This window comes from Neomonachus schauinslandi, chromosome 15 (assembly GCF_002201575.2).
Source record: "Neomonachus schauinslandi chromosome 15, ASM220157v2, whole genome shotgun sequence".
NCBI classification, from domain to species: domain Eukaryota; kingdom Metazoa; phylum Chordata; class Mammalia; order Carnivora; family Phocidae; genus Neomonachus; species Neomonachus schauinslandi.
The window spans coordinates 22,722,990-22,749,925 of record NC_058417.1 but is presented as its reverse complement, the minus strand read 5'-3'; the positions used below and the strand labels follow the sequence as shown (position 1 = coordinate 22,749,925).

The following is a 26,936-nucleotide window of genomic DNA, read 5'->3' as shown; positions in this document are numbered from 1 at the left end:
GGGATCACGACCTGAGCTGAAGGCAGACGCTTAACCAACTGAGCCACCCAGGCGTCCCAAAATAAATCAGAAACTTACAGCAAATGTAAATGTGATCTCTTTCTGCCAATATAGAACCCACCTGCCATACTATCTTGACCAATCTGGTTACTATCCAGAAACCTCTATTGCAAACCCCAAATTCTCTCTTCCTCCAGCAGCCTACAACAGAATGACTCTATCCAGTTTCAGTTGCCAAAAACAGCCAGCAATATTTTCATAGGCCTTTCAGACTGCCTGATAGTTCCCTAAACCCTATGGTCTCACCTTAAACAGGTTCTGCCAGATCTATATAGGCTCTAAACCTAAAGGCACCACTTTCTCTCTCTTTCCCTTGAGAGATCTGGCTGATGTGCCCTTGGTTGCAGCTGCCGCCTCTCAGAATACTATTTGCTGTGATGGCATGAACTGTTTGCTATGTAGGGCTTACTGTTAAACTTAAAAATAAATTTAACACATACTGTACCAAATCACAAAACAGTGAAGACAGGACTAGTAAACTACCAGTTAAAGTGATTAGATAATCCACACCCCAGTCTGGTATGTCGTAAGACAGAAGACCCAATGGAAATTCACAGACCTCAATAATGAGAGAGAATGAACATACTCATTTTTAAATCCTAGGCTAAAAGTGATCTAGAACCTAAACTAGGTTCTAGGTAATCAACATACAGTCTCAGATTAGTTAGCAGCAAATCAGAAATCAAACGGGTTCACAGGTGTGCCCATGCTCTGCCCCACTGTATTATCAAACCTTAACGCGGACAAAAGGAGGGCAGACAGGTTCCAAGATGCCTGGACAAACAGGCAGAACACCACGCGCAGATGCCAGCTCTGACTAGTTTTACTGGAGCAACAGATCAGACATAGAAGGGACAGAAATCATTCTCAGGAGCATGAGCCATGGAATTGAGAAGTTTTGTGCTTTCAGCCTTCCGACTCCTTCAATGGCTCCTGGAAAGGAACACTGTTACCCCACCAAGGACCACCATTTATTCACACACTTCTCAAAAATAATATTTTCCTTCGTCTCCAACTGTAACTGATTCTAAGTACATTAACTAGTGTCTCTATTTCTAACCACCTTTTCTACTTAAAATTAGAACAATAAAACTGGAATCTATTTGTAGTGCACACAAATAAATGTCCTTCCATAAATTTAGGCATTCCTGAAGTGGACTGAAAGAGAAAATGAATTCAGACTGAATATATTTTCATTACAGGCCCACCTAACTGATTTTCAGGCCCTATGAACCTTGATTCAGAGAGAAACTTATTCTATAAAACCACAAGCTATAGAACTAGGATCTACACATAGAATTTAAAGGAAGACATATTTTAGTTCAATATAAATAACTTTTAACAGTTTCAAGATGAATGGGCCATTTTAGGGTAGTAAATCATTAGTAGTATTCATGTAGATGTTGAGATGCCATCACTGCTAATATAGGGTAAACTCGATCAGAAATAGGGCTTGGGGCTAGGTGGCTCAGTCGGTTAAGCGTCTGACTCTTCGTTTCAGCTCAGGTCATGATCTTAGGATTGTGAGATGGAGGCCCTCAGTGGGCTCTGCCGCTCAGCACAGAGTCTGCTTGAGATTCTCTCCCTCTCCCTCTCCTTTTGCCCCTTCCCCCTCTTGCTCTCTCTAATAAATAAATCTTAAAAAAAAAAAAAGAAATAGAGCTTGAAAGTTTTATTTTCAAGGTGTATGGACCTCAATACCATGAAGCCTCTGCATAACTCCTACATAAAAATTGTGAATAAAGCAAATTCTTTTATCTCACTGAACATGATGCTACAGCAAAATATGAGTGTAAACAGGAATGAGGGCAGGATATGGCTCCCAAGTGGGCTTCAATCCAGCTAAGAAAAATCCCAGTGAGCTCTCTTTAATTCCAGCTCATGATGTAGTGTAAAGCTTTAAGGCTTTGCATAAAGATTATCAGCCATAATGAGAACACAGGGACTAGAAAGAGGTACCTACTTTTTATTCAGAATTCAAAGTCCCCTACTGCATAAAGATCACATGGTTACATCTACTTTCCAATTATTTATCAAATCAAAACCACAAAACTGATTCCATTTTTCATCATCGACTCCTAACTTACCATCACGATATAAAGACGGCTGGGATTTTAATAGATGAAAGCCCACAAATCACTTTTATTATCACTTTAGAACTACTGTGTGAAATTCATTATTTGCTCAAGATTTGCAGCTTGGGCCTCTGTTACTTGAGTAATCTGATCTCAGAGATGCTTTTTTTTTTTTTTTTTTTAATGAGGAACTAGGTCCCAAGCTTGGGGTGTTTTGAGAACTGAATTCTGGATTTCAAGAACAACTGTGTGCTGCCATTGACGCCAGATTTACAATCCACTGGACCACCTCTGCTTTCTTGTTTACTGCTTACGGGTGGTTATTCAAACAGGGTAGTTGCTATTAATAGATATATCCTAAAAGAGAGTCTCAGAAGCCGGTAGTTGACTGAAAGACAAAAGATACTGCTTAGTAGAATCTTGATTACCTTAATAAAAAGGATAAGGAGTATTCTGAACAGGGATAACCTAGTAAAAAAGCAATATGTAGTATATAAGATACTCTAATTTCTCAGATAAGACATGAAAAGTACATCAAATTTGAAGCAGCAATCACAGAAAGTAATTTTCTCTTTCTTTGGTAGTAACATGTTTTCATCCTTCATAACCAAGCCTCCATGACCTACATATTGCTAATGGAATATTTCAGGTTCTGTCCTGTCTACAGGGGTTATTTTCAGCACTGGATCTATCTGTCCAACCTGGGAATCTCTTATAGTTCCCATAAAATCCACCACTTCAAGGACTCCACAGCTATTCAAGCAGCATGCAGTCCCATAAAAGCAATCAGAGTGCACAGTCCTCAACTGTGGATCCTGGAAGACCAAAGGAGGTTTTTAACACTGAACTTGTTTGGCCTGCACAACAGTCAAGAAAACTCAGCAAATGCCAATCTGGTTAGCTTCATCTGATGGAAGCTGCTGAAAATGTCTTCCATTTGGAAGCATTTATCAGTTTTTCTGGTATAATAGCTACAGCTGTGGGTTTTCTGAGTGTGAACTGACATATGTAAGCCATGAAATATCAGGGACAGGCACCATCTGCAACTGATTGTCTCACAGGCTGGGACTCAAATGTAGGAGTAGCAAGGGACAGAATTTTCTCAAGGCCATACACTGGCAAAAAAAAAAAGGCTTTTGGCTAATAAGATCTTAAAGGTATGAATAAATAGGACTGTAAGATTGTGTTCTTTGCAGCTGGGATCTTCAGCACTTTCTGCCCTAATCATTCAAAGGTTGAAATGAAAGAAGTTGTTTTAGAAGAGACCTTCAAAGAAAAAAACCGAGAGACGTTTTCGCTAATATTCATCCTCCTATCAAACAATACTTATGTGATCGATAAGAAACACCATATACAGGAAAAACCCAATTCTTTATCCATAGGTTTACCTCTAAGGCTCCCAATTATAGAAGGAAGAATTTTTATAAAGGTGCTATCAGACTTTCAGGTAAAGATAGTAGACTGAAAATCACAAGGAAAATTTCTTTCTCCTGAAACAATTTCTGCCATAATTAAAGAAAAAAAATTTAAAGGTATAAATTACAAAGACAGGGAAGGAAAAAAAATACAATAGCAACAAAATCTTGGTGTCTGTAAAAGACATGGATCAGCAGCAACACCACCATAATTCTCAAAAGCTCAGGACTGGCAGCACGTCTGGAACTGTATGGAGGGGAAATGTAGGGAGGGAGTGTCAAAAGGAAAAGGATTAAGATGCTGTTGGAGCCCCAAATCCCCACCACCACTCTATGCTACCTTAGCCCCTCAGCAAAAAAAGTGAAGATTAATTCTTTTAGAGGATAAAATACATGATACTTTGAAGGGGATGCCAGGCATGGCTGAGGGGTGGTGGATTCAGTGAATTTATGCATAATGAATGCTGAGACTCTCCAGCCATCTTTCCCAATTTAGCTGCCAAAAAGCTGGCAGAAAGCCTTTATATTCTAGACAAGAGAGTCAAAGATAATTTTTGGAAGAATTAAGCCAGCCCAAGAAGACAGACGTGAGAGTACTGACACAGAGGATTCCAGCTGCCCTCAGTGATGAGTAAACTGGAGCTCTGGTCCTGGGTCTCATGGTTTAGAAAGCCACACTCTGATCCTCCTCTGGCCTCCCTGCAACCCATGGACAGAAGAATCATCAGGACCAAAGAGAGATGCCCAGATAGAACACACAGAATCTACTGGCAGACCCAACACCGTTTTCAGGGCCTGCTGCAGATATTGAAATTTTACAGATGAAATGGTATGTCTGAGATTTGCCTCAAAATATTATGGAGTAGGGCTGTGGACAGGGGTATAGATGAAACAATATTAACTACAGATAATCACTGAAGCTCAACGATGGGTATGGAATACAGGGACTCATTACACTATTCTATTTACTTTTGTAATGTTAAGAATTTTCCATAAAAAGTTTTTAGAAAGTAAAGCAAAAGGAGAAAGAGATGGAAAATAAGAGGGAAAAACAGGGATTGGCTCAGAAGGGTCAACATCCAAATGAAAAGACTTCTAATAAGAGAAACAGAAAATAAAGGGAGATCTACAAAGTTTAAAAAAAAAAAAATTCCCACAACCAAGGGCTACAAGCTTCCACTATGAAAGAGCCAATGAGTCACCTAGTACAATGGGTGACAAGGGACTGATACCTCTAGAGGCACATCATGTGAAATTTCAGAATATGAGGGATAAAGAAAGGATCTTATAAGCTTTAAATGAGAAAGAACACAGCGCAAAAAAAAAAAAAAAAAAAAATCAAGAATCAGAATAGCATCAGACTAGAAGCAAAATGATTTCCAACCTAGATATACAGGAATTGTCAGGAAGTATGAAGAAGACATTTTAAAACATGTGAAACTACAAAAACTTTATTCTCTACATACCCATTCTCAGGAAGCTACCGGAGGATGTTTTTCATCAAAATGAGGAAGTAATCAAAGAACCGTATAATAGGAGACCCAACATAGAAGAGAGAAGGCAATGAACCACAGAGTGATGATGAAGGGAGATCCCAGGATGACAGCCATCTTTCACACATAAGAAAATCAGTCCAGAATAAAGCAGGTCAAAAGACTCCAGAGGGGACTTCAAGAAAGTGAAAGTGATAGACCTTTTTGAAGGGTCTGATCTCATGGGAAGTTGGGACTGAATTATGGTTAAAAACACAAAAAAATTAAGCAAACAAGAAGAGACAGGTATTAACAGGTAAGTATCCAACTACTTACAAAAAGTTTTATGGAGAAAAAGATAATTACACTTCATAGCTCAGCTTTGAAGTATAGTCCTAATAATGTAAACACTGGGGGTGCCTGGGTGGCTCAGTCTGTTAAGTGTCTGACTCTTGGTTTTGGCTTGGGTCATGATCTCAGGATCATGGGATTGAGCCCCAAGTGATGAGCAGGGAGTCTGCTTGTCCCTCTCCCTCTGCTCCCCACCTCGCCCCTCAAATAAATAAGTAAAATCTTTAAAAAAAAAAATAACCTAAACACTGAACTCTGATTAAAGCAAATTCTGAGCTAGCTGTCAGGAAAACAGGAGGATAGGACATAGGCATGAAGAGGACATCAGTGAGTGCAGAAAGATGTTAAAGAACACCTAAAATGGAAAAATCCAGAAGTCACAATACAAGCATTTTACTCAGAGAGGTAAATGCAAAAAGTCTCAACTGCAAGAAGCAAGAGAGATTGACTATGGAAAGAGAAAACTGGGGCCATGCTGGGGAGAAAAGGCTGGGGGACTGGGTTGTTCTGAACTAACTATACAACTAGTTGACTCTTTAAATTTTTTTTAGGAACGCCTGGGTAGCTCAGTTGTTAAGCGTCTGCCTTCGGCTCAGGTCATCCCAGGGTCCTGAAATCGATTCCCACAGGGGGCTCCTTGCTCAGCTGGGAGCCTGCTTCTCCCTCTGCCTGCTCTGCCTGCTGCTTGTGCTCTCTCCCTCTCTCTCTCTCTGATAAATAAATAAAATCTTCTAAAATAATTGTTTTTAAAACCCTGGACAAAATTAAAACCAATGATCTCATAAGGTTTTATAGCCCAGTGAGAAAGGAAGCCAAGCAGCAGTGAGAACTCTACAGCATCTGCGCAAAGCCCAGGATGAACACCTGTTCTGTCATAAGTCTACTGTCTTTTCGCAGACACTGACTTGAAGAAGCAGTCACTCGCCAGGTGTCAAGTTTGAAGAAGTATATTGGGAAAATGTTTCTAAGCAACTAACAGAGATGAAATGAAAGTCAAGGATATCAGAGTCAGAGAGACTCATTTAGAAGTAATTCATTTAGACATTTGTTAATGTTTTTGTTTTATTTAAATAGAGGGAATTCTCTTTTTAAAAGAATATAATTGTATGCTATAAATAAATTTAAGAGAAGATCCCACCAGAGGCAAGCTAAACTTTTATTTATAAATTGGATTCGCAAAGGCTTTACCAACCAACATCGGTACAGTAGGAGACATTTTCTAGGCTCACATCTTTACTAGGTATTTAATTCTTGTCTCTAAGGCAGACTATATTTTACATTTTAAGAGAGAACAGTGTCTTTTTAACCTTTCAATAGTGTTTCAGACAGACTATGAGACAGTAAGTTGTTTACTGAGCACTGTAATGAAACATTTTTGTATTAAGTGCTACACGACAGTTCTGGCAGCTGGGTTTATTTGTCCTATATATTGATATGAAATTAGCCAAAATAGTTTAACCCATACTGCCTTCAAAATTTCTTTTCCTCAAACTCCAAACATTTTTTTTTCTTTCATGATTTTATGGTCTGAAGTAGAAAAGCACTAATTTTCCCATGTGAGTTCTTGAATTCAAACACTATGCAAATATAATGTTTAAATGCCAATCAATCTTTACCTGGCTTTATCTGGATCTTTATGATCTAAGCTTGTTGGAGTTAATATTTGATTCTTTTTGTTTATACTGGGACAAGGGCAGAATGGAAGGTGAAATCTAAAGTAAACCACCCACCTTAAGCTAGCCATTACTTTCAACTAGCACCAGCAGACATTAAATAGAGCTGCTCATAGTGGGGGGGGAAAAAGTGTTTCTCTTTTAAGTTTTTGCTTATCTTCTCCACTGGGAAATGTCAATTAATGAGAAAATCACCATAATTATGACATCCTTGACAGAAGATGTAAAATTTTTAGAAGTCTGCTTCTTCTAACTTCAGGTTTGCAAAAACAAAAATTTACTAGTCCTAATCAGTACTTTTGAGGGAAGGAGTTGGACTAAGATTCAACTGCTCTTATGAGGGTTCCTTGTTCGGGATGTTCATTTCACTGAATGAGAAATGGAAATACAAACAGGAAGGTAAACTGACATTCATTTCTTTATTATCTCCTTTTTGTTTTAAAAGCAGAAAAATTTGCCCTGGTTTCTGTGACCCAAATTCCTTTTCCTACTTCTACAGTAAAGCATTCTTGCAGTCATGCTGACTGTCCTCAAATACTGTGCTGGAGGCTCTATGGGCCAACAGGAGGTTAGATTTCCATGAAAAAGGAGCAGGTGTAGATTTGGGTTAGTTCCTTACTTCAGGATTCTGTGCTGGAAAAGCCCCTTAACACACTGCTCACATCATAGTAACAGCCAATTCCATCTGCACAGTAATCCTTGTTTTGTTCTTCTAGTCTGAGCCAAGTTCTTTCATGACTCACTCGTCTTTGCTCCAAATCATTATACCCTTTGCAGAGAAAGAGGCATCCACTAACTGTGGCAACAAGGTAGTGAACTGGTGAACAGGCCTGGTGTGCTGGTATTTAAACTACCAAAGAACATTAATCTTAACTCCAAGTAACTATACTGGTGATGTCTCACCATCAGTACTAGGATTCACACTGGTATTTTCCAGATGACTGAGCAATGGTATCCCACCTGTCTTGACTGGAAAGTAGAAGGTTGATATTTTTCTTTAATAATTTTAAACATATTTTATATTTTTAGTCTCATTCAGACTATTCATTTCAAGTTCTTCGTGGAAGGGGAGTCCTCATCCTCTGTCTGCTGTGTATTCTGTTTTTCATAGTATACATTTCCCTCTTTTTATGGTTCAAATTGTGAGCTTTCTTTCTTTCTTTTTTTAAAAAGACTATTTGAGAGAGAGAGAGCACACACAAGTGGGGCAGAGGGGCAGAGGGAGAGGGAGAAGCAGGCTTCCCGCCGAGCAGGGAGCCCAATGAGGGACTCGATCCCAGAACCCTGGGATCATGACCTGAGCGGAAGGCAGATGCTCAACCGACTGTGCCTCCCAGGCACCGCCCCTGTGAGCTCGCTTTGAAAAGAGATTTTCTTTTCAGCTGGGAGTCCTGATGGCTCTGTCAGCTTAGAGCTGTTGCAAAATGACTGCTTTGCATTTGCTTCTGCCAGGTACCCTGGGTTTCACCAGTCCTGGACCAATTTTACATTAATTTATTGGTTTGGAGAACATTGTACCTAAGTTTGGGCTATATGCCCATATATTATGCCATGTATGGCAAAATACTGGGTCCTGGATTTGTCATAAGAGGGCATGCAGAATGCTGGTCAGAGAGAAACTTTTCCATCACCTGCCTTACTGTAAACAGTTTTCCCAGTTTCCCGTCCACTGAGGGAGTTACCCTTCCAGGGTATTAGCTTTGTGCAGAGATCACTTACAGTTCCCAATCTCAGATGGACCCAGGGCTGTCTCTCTTGTTCTTGTGAGCATTTAAAAACCCACAACACCGAGGGCTTATATCTGTATTAATAACCCTTTGATACTGCTACACTTGAGCTTATAAGCTTACTAGTCTGCCTTCATGTTGCTTGAACCCCAGAAGGCTTATATTTCAAAGAGAAATTCAAAACAGATGAAAACTGAATGAAACTCTCAGCTAGTACTTAAGCATTCTAAAAAATTCACTATTTTCAAGATCGAGAGGCTCTTGTAGACCTGATAAAGTTCTGAGCTCCTCTAAGACACTGCTACTTATCATAGTTATGTGCTAATAGGGGGCCTTTAAATCCAAATAACTCTATTTGTGGTTTTGTGTTCAAAGATAACCTCTACATAAATCTATTCTCATATAAATGACAAATTCACTACAAAAGTCTTTTAGAAAAAAGGTTTATAAATAAGATCTTTAAAAGTTTCTAAATGTTTGTTGAGTAAAAGAATGAGTAACTTCCTGTGTTACTCATTCTTTTACTCATTGGTGCCTGGTGCCAGCTAGGCACCAATATGACCTTTTTTTTAAAAAAAGGGGCGGGCACCTGGGTGGCTCAGTCGGTTAAGCAAACGACTCTTGATTTCATCTAAGGTCATGATCTCAGGGTCATGATACTGAGCCCTGAGTTGGGCTCCGCACTGGATATGCAGCCTGCTTAAGGTTCTCTCTCTCTCCCTCTGCCCCTCCCCTGTGCTCTCTAAATAAATGAATAAACAAACTCTTCTCCATAGTTATTTCAAATCTGAATACTCCACGACCAAATCTTAATATGAGGAAGAGAGTGGTTGTTTTATACATAAATGAAATAAAATCGGAAAGGTATCAAGTTGCACCCCCTGAGTGAAGTAAAACTCTAACCTGCAGGTTATTCAGAGGTTCCATCTTCATGACTGGGCCCAAGGTGTTGAGAGGCAGGGAGACATCAATGCTCTGGTTTGGCATGAGCGGTGTATGGATGGCCAGAGGAGTGCTGGGGATGACACCAAAGCTATGAAAAAGGATGAAAAAATTCCAGAGGTTAATCAGGAGGCAAGATTTAGCCACATCTTTGGGTTTCAATGGCTCTCTACTCCATTTGAACATAATTTTTAACAAAATTAAATGGAAGAAACAATGGAACCAAGATGCTTAATTCTAATTTGCTGTAAACTGATTACAATATAACCTGTTTCCCATTAAATGGATTTGAGGAAGGAGAAAACATTCATAAGCACAGAATTGCTTTGCTAGTTTCTTATGTTTCACACCACTAGAGGGCCAGATTTAATAAGTTTCTTTCTCTCTCTTTTTAAAAACATCTTTCCTTAGAAAATCCTTGGGAGAAAGAAGACTTAAGAATACACACCCTAGGGACACCTGGGTGGCTCAGTTGTTAAGCATCTGCCTTCAGCTCAGGTCACGATCTCAGGGTCCTGGGATCGAGCCCCGCATCAGGCTCCTGCTCAGCAGGAAGCCTGCTTCTCCCTCTCCCACTCCCCCTGCTTGTGTTGCCTCTCTTGCTGTCTCTCTCTGTATCAAATAAATAAAATCTTTAAAAAAAAAAAAAAAGAATACACACCCTATAAAGTACAATAAATTGACATTATTTCACTAGCTTGATAATCTGCCTTAGTAATCCAGAAGATTACTTACTGGTAATTCTAATTTTCTTTTTTGTTTACCTATGCAAGACACAATCACTAGAAAAGAGACAGTGAAAGTAAAGCAAAATTGATTGGCTTAGACATTCCAAACGACTAGGACCAGCTGGTCACTTTCTAAGCCTGAGGCACAGAGTGTGTACCCACCAGTTTGACTTCACAGAGAAGTCTGTCTAATAACAATACAAGAATAGTAAAGAGATGGGAAAAACCTGAGTCTGGAGTTACATAAATAACAAATACATATGAAAGCAGACGTGTTTTGTTTTTGCATTTTTTTTTTTGAGAGTGCACACTAGAGAAAGTGAGCATACACCCAAGCAGGGAGGGTGGGAGGGGCAGAAGGAGAGAGAGAATTTTAAGCAGGCTCCACGCCCAGCACAGGGCTCAATCTCATGACCCTGAGATCATGACCTGAGCTGAAATCAAGAATTGGACACTTAACAGACTGAGCCACCCACGTACCCCAACAACAGACATGTCTTACGTACAAGAAATATAAGAATTTCAAATAGATGGAGGATAAAGGGAAAAGTGGGCCTATAGGTGTAACAAATACACAAATGAAAGAGATAAATTTATATTGAATTTGTGTTCTAATTAGCCTCAGGAAGGAAGATGGGACTATAATACTTATAACTATAGAGTTTATATAGGTAATATCTTTCAAGAGTCATAGGATGGCAGAAGAAACATTTTCTTTTTCTGAAACTATGCTTTAGAATATCAAAATGTAATAATAAAGTGATCCTGAGAATACACATCACTCATTTTTGTGTAACATTTATAGATCAAAAAACCATTCTGCTCTTTTGATCTTGCTCTCATGGTCAGCAATCTCTGTCTGAAGGCAATATTGGGATAGAAACATGACAGCAGTTTAGTTCCTAATCTTCAAATTGCTCCTCTTGGAAATGATACAGAAGAAACAAAGAGGGAAAAATTCCTTACTAACCTATAACTTCACCTTCTGCAAAACTGCAAGTCCGAGGAAACCTACAAACTTCCCAATTATATTTACATGTGGCCAAAGCACATGAGATCAGCAGAACTGGTGAGAGAAGCTCTGGAGGTGCAGTAGGGAGGCACAGAGAGTTCAGAGGCAACTAGGGATAGCAGGCCTCAGATACTGACCATAAATATCCATTCTCAGAAGAGAAACCCATTCCAAGTGCCAAGCGCTATTGAGTAGGGCAAATACCAAACAGGGAATGCAGAGGTCAGGTGAAGAAAGAAGGTGGAAAGTCCCCAGGGGGGCCTGGGGATAACAGAGCTCAAGAAAGCAGCCTTCTAAAGGGGAAACAGATACCTGAAGATAGGGCTGTGTTCCTCAGAGGCAGAAACCAGTAAGAGAATCTGTAGAGCTCAGGACTGAAATAAAGTCTTCTTGAATAAAGTCAGGTTCTTTTTTTTTTTTTTTAAGATTTTATTTATTTATTTGACAGAGAAAGAGAGAAAGAGTTCACAAGCAGGGGGAGAGGCAGAGGAAGAGGGAGAAGCAGACTTCCCGCTGAGCAGGGAGCCCGATGTGGGGCTCGATCCCAGGACCCTGGGATCATGACCCAAGCTGAAGGCAGCCGCTTAACCGACTGAGCCACCCAGGCACCCCGAATAAAGTCAGGTTCTTAGAGGCAGAGGAGTTGTGACCACACCATAGCAAAGGAGGGAGAGTCCCTGCGTAGCAAAGCCTAAAAAAATGACCCTGGCTTATCTTCCTCGTCTACAGGAGCCTCCTGCTAATAGCAGGTCCTGCAAATTCCAACTCATTCAGATAGGAGTATCAAAATGGTATAAGCACAGCACTCAAAGACACTATTACAAAAAAGTGGAAAAACAGCAGTACAAAACTTATTGACAAATAAAACATACTTGAAAATAATCTGCCATAAAAACAATGGAAATTATGGGGGCACCTGGGTGGCTCAGTTGGTTAAGTGTCTGCCTTTGGCTCAGGTCATGATCTCAGGGTCCTGCAATCGAGCCCCGCAGAGGGAAGCCTGCTTCTCCTTCTCCCTCTTCCCGTCTCCTTCCCTGCTCCCCCCTGCTCGTGCTCACAAACACATGCTCTCTCTCTCAAATAAATAAAATCTTAAAAAAAAAAAAAAAAAAAAAGAAACATTTATACAGAAGTTAACGGAAAAATACACTTAATAAAGCAATTGCAGTCACCAAAGGAGAACACATAACATGAAGGAAGCACTTGGGGAAGAGATGGCCAGACAAGAGGAGAAGATAAAGGAGAGTCAATAAAACTCAGGAAAGAAATAACAGAAAAGAATAAACCATGTCAGAAATGAACTACACCAATAACATAGATGCAAAAAACACTCAACAAAATTTTAGCAAATCAGACTGAGCAATACATAAAAACAGACAATATATCCTGACCAGACAGGATTTATCCCAAGAATATGAGATTGGGGTAGCGTTCAAAAAAATCAATCACTGTAATCCATCATATAAATACACTAAAAAAGAACCACATGATCATCTCAATAAATGAAGAAGCATCTGACATTTTTACCAACTTATAATAAATTAATTATAATTAATGATCAATTTAATACACACTCACAGTAAAACTCAACAAACTAGGAAGAGCAGGAACTCTCTCAACCTCCATGAAAAACCTACAGTTAACACTGCACTTAATGGTGAAAGACTGAATGCTTTCCCCCAGAGAATTAAAACAGAACAAAGATGTCCCTTCTTATCACATGCACTCTACATTTACTGCGGATCCTAGTACAGTCAGACAAGAAAAGAAAAGGCGTAAGACTGAAAAGGAAAAGATAAAACTCTCTAACCACAGACAAAATGATTTATCTATGTAGAAAACTGTAAGGAATCTACAAGAAAGCTACCAAAACTAGTAAGGGAATTTAACAAAGTTGCACGATACAAGTTCAACATACAAAAATCAATTCTACTTCTATATACCAGGAAGAAATAAACATTAAAATGAAAAGAATACTACTTACTATACCATCAAAACTATGACATACTTAAATCTGACAATAGACAGGAAAGATCTGTACATGAGAAATTATAAAACAGTGCAGAGAGAAGTTAAAGATGACCTAAATAAAAAAAGCAAGCTGATGGATTAGAACTTTGATGTCAATTCTCTCCCAAACTGATCTACACTCTCAATCAAAATCCCAGCAGGTAAAGGACCTAGAATAGCCAAAACAATTTTGAAAAAGAACAAAAATGGAGTTTGTACTATCTGATTTCAAGGCTTACTATGGGAAAACAAAGTTTACTCTGACTCTCTTACTTTACACCATATTTAAAAATTATCTCAAAATGGATTATAAAAGTTAATGTTGGAGCTAAATCTATACCACTTCTATTAAAAACAAAACAAAACAGAAAAAAAGATCTTTGTATCCACAGGCCAAGCAAAGATTTCTTAGAACATAAAGAGCATAAGCAATACAGAACTTTTACTTTTTGAAGGTGACTGTTAAGAAAATAAATCCACAGAAAATATTTGCAAGATGTATATCTGACAAAGGCTTTGTATCCACAACATATAAAGAACTTTTACTACTTGATAATAAAACTAAAAAAAGAAAGATCTGAGCAGATACTTCACTAAAGATATAATGGTCAATACACTGATGAAAAAAATTGCTCAATATCATTAGTCATTAGGGAAATGCAAATTAAAATGAGAAATAAATTAAAATGCAAGTCACTATAAACTCTTAAGAATGGCTAAAATTGGTAAATAGCTGGAAATAGAACTAGTCTGACAAAAGGAAACATAGACTTTCTAGATAAGTGATTTCTAATGTGCCAAACTTTCAATCTAAGGTATAAAAGTTATTTCTAAATGCTCAGAAATAAGTAAGACAATCACTGATATAAGTTGTCACTGATAAATTTTATTAAATCTGCTTTAAGGGTCCAATTACTACTTTGCTGGAAACAAGTTTGATTATCTTGTATTTATGAATGGACCTGCCATCAAAGTCTAGCAGACAGTTTCCTGAACCACGATATTTAATAAAAAACAGTGATGTTTCAGAACCATAGAAAATCAATATTTACATCTTCATGCTCCCTTCCTTAATAAGGCAAAGAATTCATTGCTAAAAGCAGACTGCCTACATTATTTAGCTAACAGGTATACTGACTATGTTTCAAATTTTTGACATCAACCAAAATATGTTCATTTTTCCCAACAAAATGTGGGCTTTGGATACTCATTTGTTTTGTTCACTACTCTAGCCCCAGTACCTAGAAATGTTTGGCACATAGATGCTAAACAATTATTTGTTGAATGAATAAATGGACTTTAAAACTTTTTTTTTTTTTAAATAAATGGTTTATTAAAAACTTTCTAGTCCTAGAATCCTTTAAGAAGGCAGTAAGCAAATGCTGGTTTTTCTATATGGATGAGTTTCCCAACGAAATTCCCTAGGGCCTCCAGAGTGGAAGCTGACAAGTGAATAGACATGCAAGACCAGCTCTCACTCTACACCCAACATCTTCCAACATGAGAGTTTTGAATGCATTGTTAAAAATGGAACACTGGCTTGTTGTACACAAGGCACAAGTTTCATGACTGAGCTGAGGACTCAGACGTCTTACCTATTCTTGTTAAACTGGATTGCAAAGTCTGTCATGTGCTGCAGAGCTTTGTTGGTGAAGTTCATTTCCATATAGATGTGCCCCTGGCGGTGAGTAAATGTTCCGGAAATCTCCAAGCCTTTAGCTTTTACTGCAGGCAGCCAGACCTAAAAGACAGTACAGAGCCCAATGGAACTACACAAGATTTATCTCAATGCTATTTGTTTTGAATATATAAAGATGAAATTAAGATTTCGCTTCTTTAGGCAATTACGGTGATTTTTATACTATAAATATCAAGTCAGATGCAAAAGGCTCTGGATAATCTCTGAATTTTGAGATTGTTCTCTATTGAAGAACCAAACCAAACTAAACCCACACAGAAACAGTCTATGAATAACCCGGCTAGTTCTCCATCTTCTGTTCAACTTGGTCATTTTACTGCTTGATTACTGCTACCAAAAGTATATACAAGAAAAAGAGAAATTCCAATGAGTATAATTTGTTTTGTTTTGTTTTTTTTTATTAGCACCTTTGGTAAAAGGCTTAAAAGGAACTTAATCTACTAATGAAAATAGCATGTCTGTATCTTTGAAGACTTTTTTTTTTTAATCACCACTAAAACCATTATCATTAATCTTAAAGGCAAGGACCATGTCTTATGTATGTTGTTAACTCTTGCTATAGTTTTGGGTAAATAGTACTTAGATGTGGCTTAAGTACTTTGAATGCCCATTTTCTCTATATAATCCATTACCCATCCCTGGCCCTAGAACCTGTGATAATCCTGGACAGTAAGAGTTAATTAAAAAAAAAAAAAATTCAGGGGCCACCTGGGTGGCTCAGTCAGTGAAGTGTCTGACTCTTGATTTTTGGCGCAGGTCATGATCTCAGGGTCATGAGATCAAGCCCTGCGTTGGGCTCTGAGCTTAGCAGGGAGTCTGCTTGAGATCCTCTCCCTCTCCCCTGCTCCTCCCCCTGCTCTCGCTCACTCTCTAAAAATAAATCAATCTTAAAAAAACCCAGGAAATTCATGAACTGTTCTGACCATCTAAAACACAATACCGAAGCATCAGTGGGTGGTTGAATAAACATAAAAACATATTTAGCCACGCTAAAGACCAAAAAGGAAAGGAAGGAAGAAAATGAAATCAAACAACCATAAGATATTTCTCATCTATCAGAGGGTCAAAAATCCTAAAAGTCAATAATACTCAATAGAGAATTTAAGCAATCTGGCACTTTGTACTGTGTTGCTGGGAATATAATGTGATGTCACCTTTGGAAGTGGAGAATGTCTATTTTAAAATGTTTAAATGATTGGGGCACCTGGGTGGCTCAGTCGTTAGGCATCTGCCTTCGGCTCAGGTCATGATCCCAGGGTCCTGGGATCGAGCCCCGCATCGGGCTCCCTGCTCAGCAGGAAATCTGCTTCTCCCTCTCCCACTCCCCCTGCTTATGTTCCCTCTCTTGCTGTGTCTCTCTCTGTCAAATAAATAAAATCTTTAAAAAAAAAAATGTTCAAATGATCAAGCACACTGCAGGTTTACCCTATAGCTATATTTACAAAAGTATACCAGGATAAAAAAATATATGTATACCAGGGTATACATATGCAAAGATGTTCACTGCAACACTGTAATAACAAAAAGTGGGGAGGGGGGTGGTAGGACCAAGCGAATAACCTGTATGTCTATCAACAGGAGAATGATTAAATAAGTTGTGGCACATCAATACAGTGGATACAGACATTCAAAATAATATGGTAGAGAAAAAACTAGATGCAAAACAGTATATTCCCCTGACATAGTTCTGTTAAAGAACACAGACATATAGGTATATGCATAATTCTTTTCTTCCAGTAGGACACACAAGAAAGTTAATAGTGGCTACCTATGGGAAAGTGAGGACAGATAAACTTAATTTTCCATCTGTCATTTCTACATTACTTAAATTTGTCATTTGTACGTATTACTTTAATATTAGTAAACAAATGCATTAGATAATCTTTTAACCAATAATTAAAAGTCTGTGGGATAATATCCAACACAGAAACCTCACAACCAAGTTACTATATTGTGCCAAAATATTATGGCTCAGTTTTAAATCCTATTTTTGGTTACTCTATTCAGCAGCTGTGTAGACAAAGTTATGACCCCTGGAATGGACAACTGGTCTACAACTCTAACAGGGATCCTCCAGAGTCAGATGAACAGGCAGAGAATTCAGGAAACAAACAGGCATATTGTCCCCCAGAAAGGCACAATTACAAGAAACTGGGCCTAGCCTGGATGGCACTATTCCCAAAGGCTGAAATAAGCTTCACTTAGAGCAGTTTCCACTTTTGAAATTCAGTCTGAGCAGGACATTAAGCAAGGCTGAGACTAGAAAAGCACCAATGACGGAAACCTAAATCAGAACTCTAAAAACGTACACTAAAATCCATGAAAGCCAAATGTGAGCATCAGCACTCTAGAATCCACATGTAATACCAATAGGGAATGGAAGGAAAGAGAAGTAAAAATGTTATTCCTCTATACTATACCCTGCCCCCCACCCCCTTCACGGTTGCATCAACTGGGTTTACACTAGATTGACTCCAGTGCTGACAAACCAGACAATATTTCTAAACACAAATATTTAATGTTTCCAATTTTAAGTCTAATTATAGAAATAGCTAATGAAGATGCTATGGTGCTTCTCGTATTGCTAAATTTCAGGCTACTTTTCATCTTCCTCTTAAATCCTTTAGGACAAGGGCCCAAACCTTGGACTTATTATCAGTGGAAATAACAAAAAATATTAAGTAATTCAGGTATTGTTCATTAAGAAAATATCACTTTACTTACAGCCTTAGGAGCCACATATCCACCAGGTGCCATGCCTATTCCCGTGGAGAGTTCAAACAGGTCATTCAGACCACTGCTGACCACAGCAGGAGTAGGTGAAGGAGCAAAGGTTGCAGGCACTGATGAGGGGATGAAGGATTGTCCCACCTGTAGGGAAAAGGGGAAGGGGGGTGGGGAAACCAGGAAAAACAGATTAATAGCCCTTAACATGTTGCTCTATATTTTAGTAGTATTGATAAAACAGTAAGGACACACCATAATTACAATATTCTTGGAGCTGAATTAGTATATTCTTTGTCCTCTTAATCATCACAGTTATTTTTTCATCATTGATAATATACAGACACTCTTTAGAAGTTCTATCAGAGAGTAATCAGTAGGACCAGGAACACAGTGATCCAAGATCTTTTCTGTTTGTTTCCAATTTTAGCTTCCATGATTCTGTGCAAAAGGCCTACATGTACCCTAACGAAGGGGGAGTCTGTTTCTATAGAAAGAAGAAGCATCCAACTTAGAAAGCATTTCTAGTTCCACTTGGGTGCAGACAAGTCTTACTTTCCCATTTAGGCATAAATATCTAGTAGTAAACTCTCCTGGGGGGAGATGGATATTCATACCCCACCCCAAACTCTGTCACTTACGAGGAGAGTCTCCCTCTGAGTCCGCTGACTCTCTCAAGTTCTTTGTAGATGACACTAGAGAATAAGAGCATTCTCCAGTCAAGATGGGAGGTTCCATTTCCTTTAGCTCTTTAATGTCAGGAAGACAAAGAACTCTGTAGACACCAGAGCGCCAATCCCTAAAGATGTCCCTATACCACATGTGGTGTATGCCTCCGAAGAATCCAAGTAACCCTATGCTACTTTCTACTCTTCATTTACTGCTATAGAGGTTTTGGTGTACAACACTAGACAGCAGCGGTGACTGGTCTGAGAATGTGTGCATAGGAAAGGCATCAAACAGGGGGCAGCGCATCCCATGGTGAAAAAAACGGATGGCACTTACTGCCGGACTTCCTCCAATGCCCCCGCCAAGGTCACTGCCAAGCTGAAAGAGAGAAAGGAGAGAGAGGAGAGAGAGGTAGAGTTCATTTAGCTAAGTACTAGATGCCCATATAGAATCTGTAAATTGCTCTACCAAGTTGCTGGGAATACATGCTGTTCAACTTGACTCCCAAAGCTTAAAGAAATTCTAGATTGCAAAGAAACATGTCCTAGGGGAATCGAGTAGTGGTACTGATGGTGTGTGGGAGTTCTGAGAAAACTTGGAAAGAAGATGGAGCTGGGACATCTCAGGGATGTTTCAGATCCAATCTTCTCACTGGGGTACATAGGCACAAACCTAACCGGATTTAAAGAATTTACATATTCCAAGAAGCTCTATCAACAAGCAGTAATGTCTTGAAAGCGTTTTATTTTTCCCCTAAAAAGAAATTTAAGGGAGAAAAAAAAGAAAAGCAAAGAAAACCTAAAATGTGCTTTGATCTACAAAACCTGCTGTCCCACTGAGAAGGTGGGAACCAAACCAGTATTGAGCAATTTCAAGCTTCAAAAATTACAGGTGGGAAGAGTGATTTTTAGAATTTAGAACTTTCCTAAGAAAGAAAACAGCTGGGAGAGGTCAAGACACCCTACCCGGGGAGGAAGTAGGAAGGCATGCAATGCTTCAAATCTCTTTCACAGTCAATAGTACTAAGGAGAAATGCTGTGATTTATCTGGAGATCATGTAAAAGGATGCTAACTATTGGAGAATTAGATGAACTTAATTAGCTAGGTGACAGGAAAATCATTCCACATGGTCTTAATCTGGCCTTTTCCCCCATCAGGGCTCTGATATAATTCATCCCGAAGTCAGGCTTCCATGACAAAAGCATTAAAGAAGAACTGAAGCTGAAAATAGCTGGCATGAAGAAACATAAGACACACATACACACAACTAACAGTGCTGTGCATTTGTCTCTTCCCTAGTTCTCACTGTGCATCTGAAATTCCTCTTTGAATCACCAAATGCCTGTCTGCTCTACAAACACTGTTTCCTTTATTATCTGTCATTTAGTGGTAGAAACTTGGGAATCTTTGTGCTGTGGTTATGTTAAAAAGCAAAATTGTACCAGTTTTCAGGATTTGAGAAAGAGGATTTATCTTCTCAGTGAAAAAATACATGAAACAGGGTTGCCAAATTCTAAAAAATAATCTATCCTGAAAAACAGTGAGACCTATGACAAAATCCTATTTCCACCATGACAGAAAATGGGCTGGGCAGGTGCTTCATAACTAGCATTAATAAGCATTCTCTGCTCTAAGTTACAGAGCACTCCAAACCTTGAAGAGCCGCTTCTAGAACCTGGTTCTTGAAGATTACTTCATGGTTGAAAATAAGCCAAAAATCACATGTGTAAATAAATAAAAAGGTCACCACAACGAAGAATTCAAACAACTGGAAAAGTCTGAAAGCAAGTAGAAAAGATATCACACATCTGCTTTCTCTCTGGTTCTGCAATAGCACACATCTGAAAACCACCTTTTATTCAAACACTTATATAACATCATTTGGATACAAGGCACTATGGTGAACGTAAAGATGCCAGGCAATGAGTGGAATACATAGATGAATAAGACCCAGACTTTGCAAACTGGCGGGAGAAATAAAACATGAATGCAAAACCACACAGAATATTCTAAAGCAAAAAAAAAAAGAGAGAGAGAGAGAGAAAAGAGAAATACTGAAGGGAAGAGCCTCCTTTTGGCTGAAGAATAATGAAAAGCTTCAGAGGTGGTAGTGTGGGATTATAAAAGCAAAAAGGGGGAGGTTATTTCTTAAACAGCATGCACAAACACTGTAAAAAACATGAATAAAAGCAAGATCAAGAAGAAGGAGTAGTCCAATTAGACTGAGCACAGGGTAGATATGTGTTTAAAAAAAAAGTCACAGAAAATAAGTTTGCAAAGGCAGGCTGATTATGGGAGGTCTTTAATTTTTTAATTTCTCCTTCATAAAACCTTAGAAGGTTTCACAGAATAAGAGTACTAATAACTACTACAGTTGTGTTCTATCAACCTTAGATACACACAATAAATCAACCACCTGTGTGTGTATACTGGGGGGCATTTAAAAAAAATACTGATGCTGGAGTCTCACTCCCAGAGGTAGTGATTTAATTGTTCTGGGGTGGAGCCTGGGCATCAGAATTTTGAAAAGCTCTCCCAGTGATTCTAACGTATAGACAAGGTGGAAAACCAATGCCTTAGATAATGTTTGGAATCAGAAAAGATTTACCTGTTTGAAAATGACTCTGGAGCTAAATCCTGAATAAAAAGAAAGCTAGACCTTGAGGAGGAGGAGAAGAAAAACAAAAAAAAAACCCTTAATAACAAAGGGGAGGATGCACAATGTCTCATTTGTCCTGATGCTTTGATCTGCTTTGACTTTCTAATGGGCTTACCTCTTCTTCCCCTCAACCATTCTTCTCCCTTCTGGCCAGGCTTACAATCCAAGCTTAAAAGAGATGGAATTCTTTATGGACCTGATTGGCACTCAGTGGAAAGAAAAAAAAAAAAACCACACTGGAAGAGAAACGACAGTTTTATCCTATATGCTAAATTCTATAAAAGGCATTGAAAAAAGGCACTCACTGGTGGTGTTATTTCCAAAGGAAATAAAGCCCATGTATAGCCCTTATTTTCTTAGATTTCATTCTTGTTATCTTTGAGTATTATATGAACATTATCTTAGCCGGATAAGATCTGAATGTACTCTCCCCACCATGCTGCTTGTCAATTTTATTCAAAAACACAAAAGAAACTGAAAAGCAATCCAGTAGTCCCATGTTTATGTTCAGTATATCAGATACCACACAGCTTCAACACAGAATCAAGAACTCTGATCTTAAGAGACAGGATCCAAAGGGTATTAAGAGACACGTAGCCAAAAGTAGAAAGGTTCGCCTAACTGTGCTGTTATGTCCATATAGCAAAGGGAAAGGACAATTTCAATACATGTTTTCTACCTAGCAAAACTCTAACTTATTATTCAGACTTTATTCAGCATCTTTCCTTTGACTGAAGAAGTTCCTGAGGGAGGTTATCATCCTCCTCTCGGAAAATATGACAAGGGTGATAGCACAGTGATGGGCAAGAGTGACTAATAAAGAGATGTCAGCATGGATGGGAGCCAGTTACCCAGGGAGTGGCCTCTCCTGTCCACAGTAACAAGCAGGATGATGCAGACAGTAATCAAGAAAAAGAAAGAAGAAAGCTGGAAGGCTGAATAAAACACAGAAAAGTTCTCATGTTGGCCTGAGCTAGCCATTAACCATGTTAGTTCAGTTGTTGGTATTATCTAGAGTCAGACAAGATTCATCTGCCTGGTCATACTTAACAGGTAGGGTACAATATCAGCCAAATGAGAACTTGTAAAAATCCGATGATATCTGTTATCCAGTGAGCTGGTGGGAGCTGAGTGAAAAGGGAGTAAAAGGGCTAGGTGTGCAGGGCACGGCTTTAAATCTCCATCTTAGGTGTCTAGCCATGTTTTAAGTGTCTCCTGGAGCTATCCACTTCCCACTGTTCCCAGGATCGCCTTACTAAAGCTGCCATTCTCTCCACGAAGGAAATGTCAGGACAGAGGAAGACAAAGAAAGGTGAAGTGCCAATTTCAGCAAAAGAATATTTCAAATGCTGAAAATTGAGAATTTTCCTAAAGGTGTGCAGCTGATACCCCAGGTCCAAATGGTGGCATGGTTAGTGGTATGCAAACCATAGTGGTTTGGTTCCCCTAATCCCCAATCTAAATCACAGTAGTTGTAGTCATTAAATGGCAACATCTTGCTACTGCCAAAGAGTGGCCACTTCACCATCCCTGAAGTAGTGCTGAATTGGGCTAAGCTCAGGTTGAACTACATAGTAATGTGTCCTTGCAGTGTTAACTGAGTAACTAGATGGAAAGCAATGATTTCATGGTGACTTATTGTAACTTGTGGGCTAAAGGGATTTCAGCACAGTTACATGATTTCTCAACAGAGCCAGGTTGAGCCAAAAGTTTAAGCTGAGTCTGCCCATAGCTCTAGTTCAGCTAGATACCAAAAGGAAACAGCCTCATCCAATGGCAATATATTACAATAGCAGAAATACAGAGGGAGAACTCATGAGTAAGGTTCTATAAGGCAACAAGTCCACCTGACTCCAAGAAAAGAAAGTCTTTTAATAAAACAGTATCAAATGAGATGGCCACTAAGTAGACCAAAAGAAAAAAAAAAGTCCCACAAATGATCACAAGGGCTGGTCTTGGTTAGCCCCTTTCAGGTACGTACCTCTGACCAGTCCAAAATATACCTACCTTCTTCTAAACCTATGGTGCTGAGTATCTGAAGACATTCTCTCTCTCTTTTTTTTTTAAAGATTTTATTTATTTATTTGACAGAAAGCGAGACAGCGAGAGAGGGAACACAAGCAGGGGGAGTGGGAGAGGGAGAAGCAGGCTTCCCGCCGAGCAGGGAGCCCGATGTGGGGCTTGATCCCAGGACGCTGGGATCATGACCTGAGCCGAAGGCAGACGCTTAACGACTGAGCCACCCAGGCGCCCCTGAAGACATTCTCTTAATTAGAGGTGCAGATCTTAAGCTCAGAAATTTCTCTGCTTCTGTCTAGAGTTACTACCTTTTTCATTTGATGCTTTTCAGAATGGATTTAATTAAAGGGAGTCTAAAGGAATGCTTCCGGTCATATAGCTTACCGACAGCTCTATTATTCAGAAGCCAAAATAGAATGACGTAAAAATAGTATACAGCAATTCCCATCAAACAATGGAATTTAGACCAAAATCCTACTGGGGTCAAAAACATCAGTCTGTGCTTTTCCTATTAGGGGGTTTTAGATTTTAGAAGGCACACACCATCTCCTAGGTAAAAGTGTAATTTTCAGCTGTATGGCTACAAACATTAATTTGATCTTCAAAAAGCTATTCAGAAAAGCATCATAAAATATAACTAATTAAACTGGTGAAAAGAATCTGTAACCATGCAAAAGCTATTAAACTGATGGCTAAGGATGGACTTGTTATTGAATAGCATGAGTTGAGATCATATAAAATCATCCAAAGACACCTTGGCCTGATAGAAAAAAAGGCTTGTATCAACAGAAAAGTAGGGGGATATAACAGAATACTTCCTAAGATGGGACAGGGAAAGAATGTGTCATTACCGGTCTCTTAGGTCCAACACAACCCCATGAGGAGTATAGTACAAATCCACAGGAGAAGCTCTGCATCCTGTTTCATTTTCTTTTGCAATACTTACTACCCTACTCGATAGTTGTCATCTCACTTTCCCCTACTAGAACATAAGCTTGCAAGGACTAGTCACAACTATATTCCCAGTACACAGAATAAAGTCTGATATAGAACCAGCACTCAGTGAATGAATGTGCTATTAACCATATAAGCAGGGCTATTGGCAATATTACTTCTTGGGGAGACAATTTTGAAATGGATAATTTTATTGGAGAAAATTATCACAAAATGGACAGAAGGCTGACGAAACGGTTTTATCAACTGGCCTAGTGCATCCTATCGGCATCGACATTTCCAACATACAAAATAGAACCAATTAGGGGAAAAAAGGACCCAGCCCCCATCCCAAGGCCAAAGTCCTTTCTAGACAGGAAATGTATTATTGTCTGAACAGTTTTGACGGCAAGTTTTCAGCAGAAGAATGCCCTGTGCATCATTTATTGGCTCTGAAAGCACTAGTGTTTTGTATCACAGCTCACTGCCAAATAGATGAGAAGATATGATGTCATGGCTCTGCTTACAAGAGGGTAAGATGAACAATCTTGTTCCTTTTGCTGCAAGACAGATGTATGAACTTATCCAGTCCCTCTTTTCACAAATGAATACACTTCTAGTCTTTCTCAAACATTCATATGCCTCCTAATGGTAAGCCAGCCCAAACTCATATACCCAGAGCACCCGGGAGGTACAGTGAGAAGAGGCATAGGGCAAACAAGCTTTGTGTTCTGGCTTAAGCATTCATGCAATTTTACATTCTAAGCCTTAACACAGCAGTGTTTAGTCTGTGTTTACTTTCTTTGCCATCAAGTTAAGAATGACACTGCAAGAAGGATGAGCCACATTTATTCTGCAGCTACAAAGGCCTCCTGCACTCTGCTGTGTACTCCAGACACCGTGTACCCCTGTCTGAGAAGGACCAAAGTGAGACTGGACTCTATTCTAGAAGATGACAATAACAAACAAACTGGAAGAATCTCAGGAGAGTCTTGGGTTCAAATCTTGACTCTGAGACTTACTTGCTATGCCACCTTCAGTTTTCTGTGAAATGGGGCCCAATTTCCTTGCAGAATTATTTTGGGAATTAGAAATTATAAAAGTTCTAAGCACAGGAAACTGGAACAGCAACAGAAACTCAGTATTGGGTAATTATTCCCCAAAACTGCCTAATAAAAAGACAGTGGTTACAAAAACCACACTGAAGAATTTACCAGGCAAAACTGGGCTATAATTCACAAAGATTTTCTCCACAACACCACCAACTCTAAAACTTAAGCTCTTTAATCACTGCAAATCTTTTCCAGAGGAAGAAATAGGAAGATGCAAAACGAGTATGTAGTAGTTTAGTCCTGTGGGCTAAAAAAACTAAAATTATCACTAAAATAGTACCTGACTTAAAATTTCTGAAAAGTAAAAATAAAAATCTGTAAGAAACAGGGTGGGAGGGCACACTTATTATGATGAACACTGAGAATTGCTGGATCACTACATTGTACACCTGACATTAACACTGTACATTAACTATACTGAGAAAAAAAAAAAACAGAGTGGGAGGATCTGAAAAACATATACTGCATTTAGGAAAAGGCAGTTTCTCCTCTAGCCCACACTATTCCAGCTGGGCACACTGAAAGGACATTTCTCTGGCTAGAAAACCTCTGTCAGCAAAGAGAAAGGGCACTCTGGATAATGCTTCCTTTCCGGTCTTGATGTACAATAGCACCATTTATCTAAATAGAATAATGCACAGCACCTTGGATGAACAAAAGGCTGTAATTTACCCAAGGCCTCTGCTGACAGTCTGAAAGTAAAGGTGACAAAAAGTGTCAAGATTCAATTATTAACTTTAGTGAATCTCACAGATGTCAGACTTACTAGCAAACGGTGTATCTTTACATGTATGTAGGAGTCATACACACGGGCCTCAGGTCACCTCCCACACTACACCAAACCAGGATTTGCACTGTCAGAAAAGTCACACTACCCAGAATGAGCACTTTCTTAGATTCCATATCAGAGGCATCAAAAGACCCATACAAGATTTCTGAAACTAAGAAACAAAAAGATTCAAGCAACTTTTGTAAGCCCACATTTAGATAGTATACTATCCTGCTTTACATGTAGAACACATCAACCATTAAGTTTCACTACAATTCAAACCACAACAAGGGGACAGTTAAGTTTATAGTAACAGAAGGAAGAAACTATCCACAGAGTTCAAGCAAAAGAGAATACACTAAGGCAGGCAGAAACTAAAAATAGGGGTATCTCAGTAAGGAGATTGAAAAGAATATGGAGAAAATCCATTCTGATTTGGGTCCTGTGATGAAAAAGCATTCCATTTTTAAAATCTGAAGCTCTGCCTAAATCAATGATTTTCAAAGGTGCCTGTCTCCAAAATAAGTAAGAATCAACTAGGAGGCATGGAGTACGTGTGTGTTTTCTTTACATCACAGCAATATCCCCACTCACTCTTTTTTTGGTTTAAAAATCACAGCTGTTATGAGTCACTATTATTTTTTTTTTTAAAGATTTTATTTATTTATTTATTGGAGAGCGAGCGAGAGAGAAACAGCATGAGAGAGGAGAGGGTCAGAGGGAGAAGCAGGCTCCCCGCCGAGCAGGGAGCCCGATGCAGGACTCGATCCCGGGACTCCAGGATCATGACCTGAGCCGAAGGCAGTCGCTTAACCGACTGAGCCACCCAGGCGCCCCATGAGTCACTATTATTGATGGAAGAAGGCTGGGGTCTTCAGGTATGTTGT

The 26,936-nt window shown here is 39.1% G+C and overlaps 1 protein-coding gene across 2 annotated transcripts in view; it reads right to left on the bottom strand.

Annotated features, from left to right (window-relative positions):
* The window catches only part of AP2B1 (adaptor related protein complex 2 subunit beta 1), a 125,073-nt gene that overhangs the window by 26,617 nt on the left and 71,520 nt on the right, over positions 1-26,936 (bottom strand). Inside the window, exons 15-18 of one of the 2 annotated variants that reach the window (XM_021704518.1) lie at positions 18,894-18,935; positions 17,889-18,035; positions 15,061-15,206; positions 9,677-9,806 (exon numbers count right to left, since the gene is read on the bottom strand). In XM_021704518.1, coding sequence (XP_021560193.1) covers positions 9,677-9,806; positions 15,061-15,206; positions 17,889-18,035; positions 18,894-18,935 — 465 coding nt within the window. The remainder of the gene's footprint in view (positions 1-9,676; positions 9,807-15,060; positions 15,207-17,888; positions 18,036-18,893; positions 18,936-26,936) is intronic. The other variant, XM_021704520.2, reaches the window with a different exon arrangement.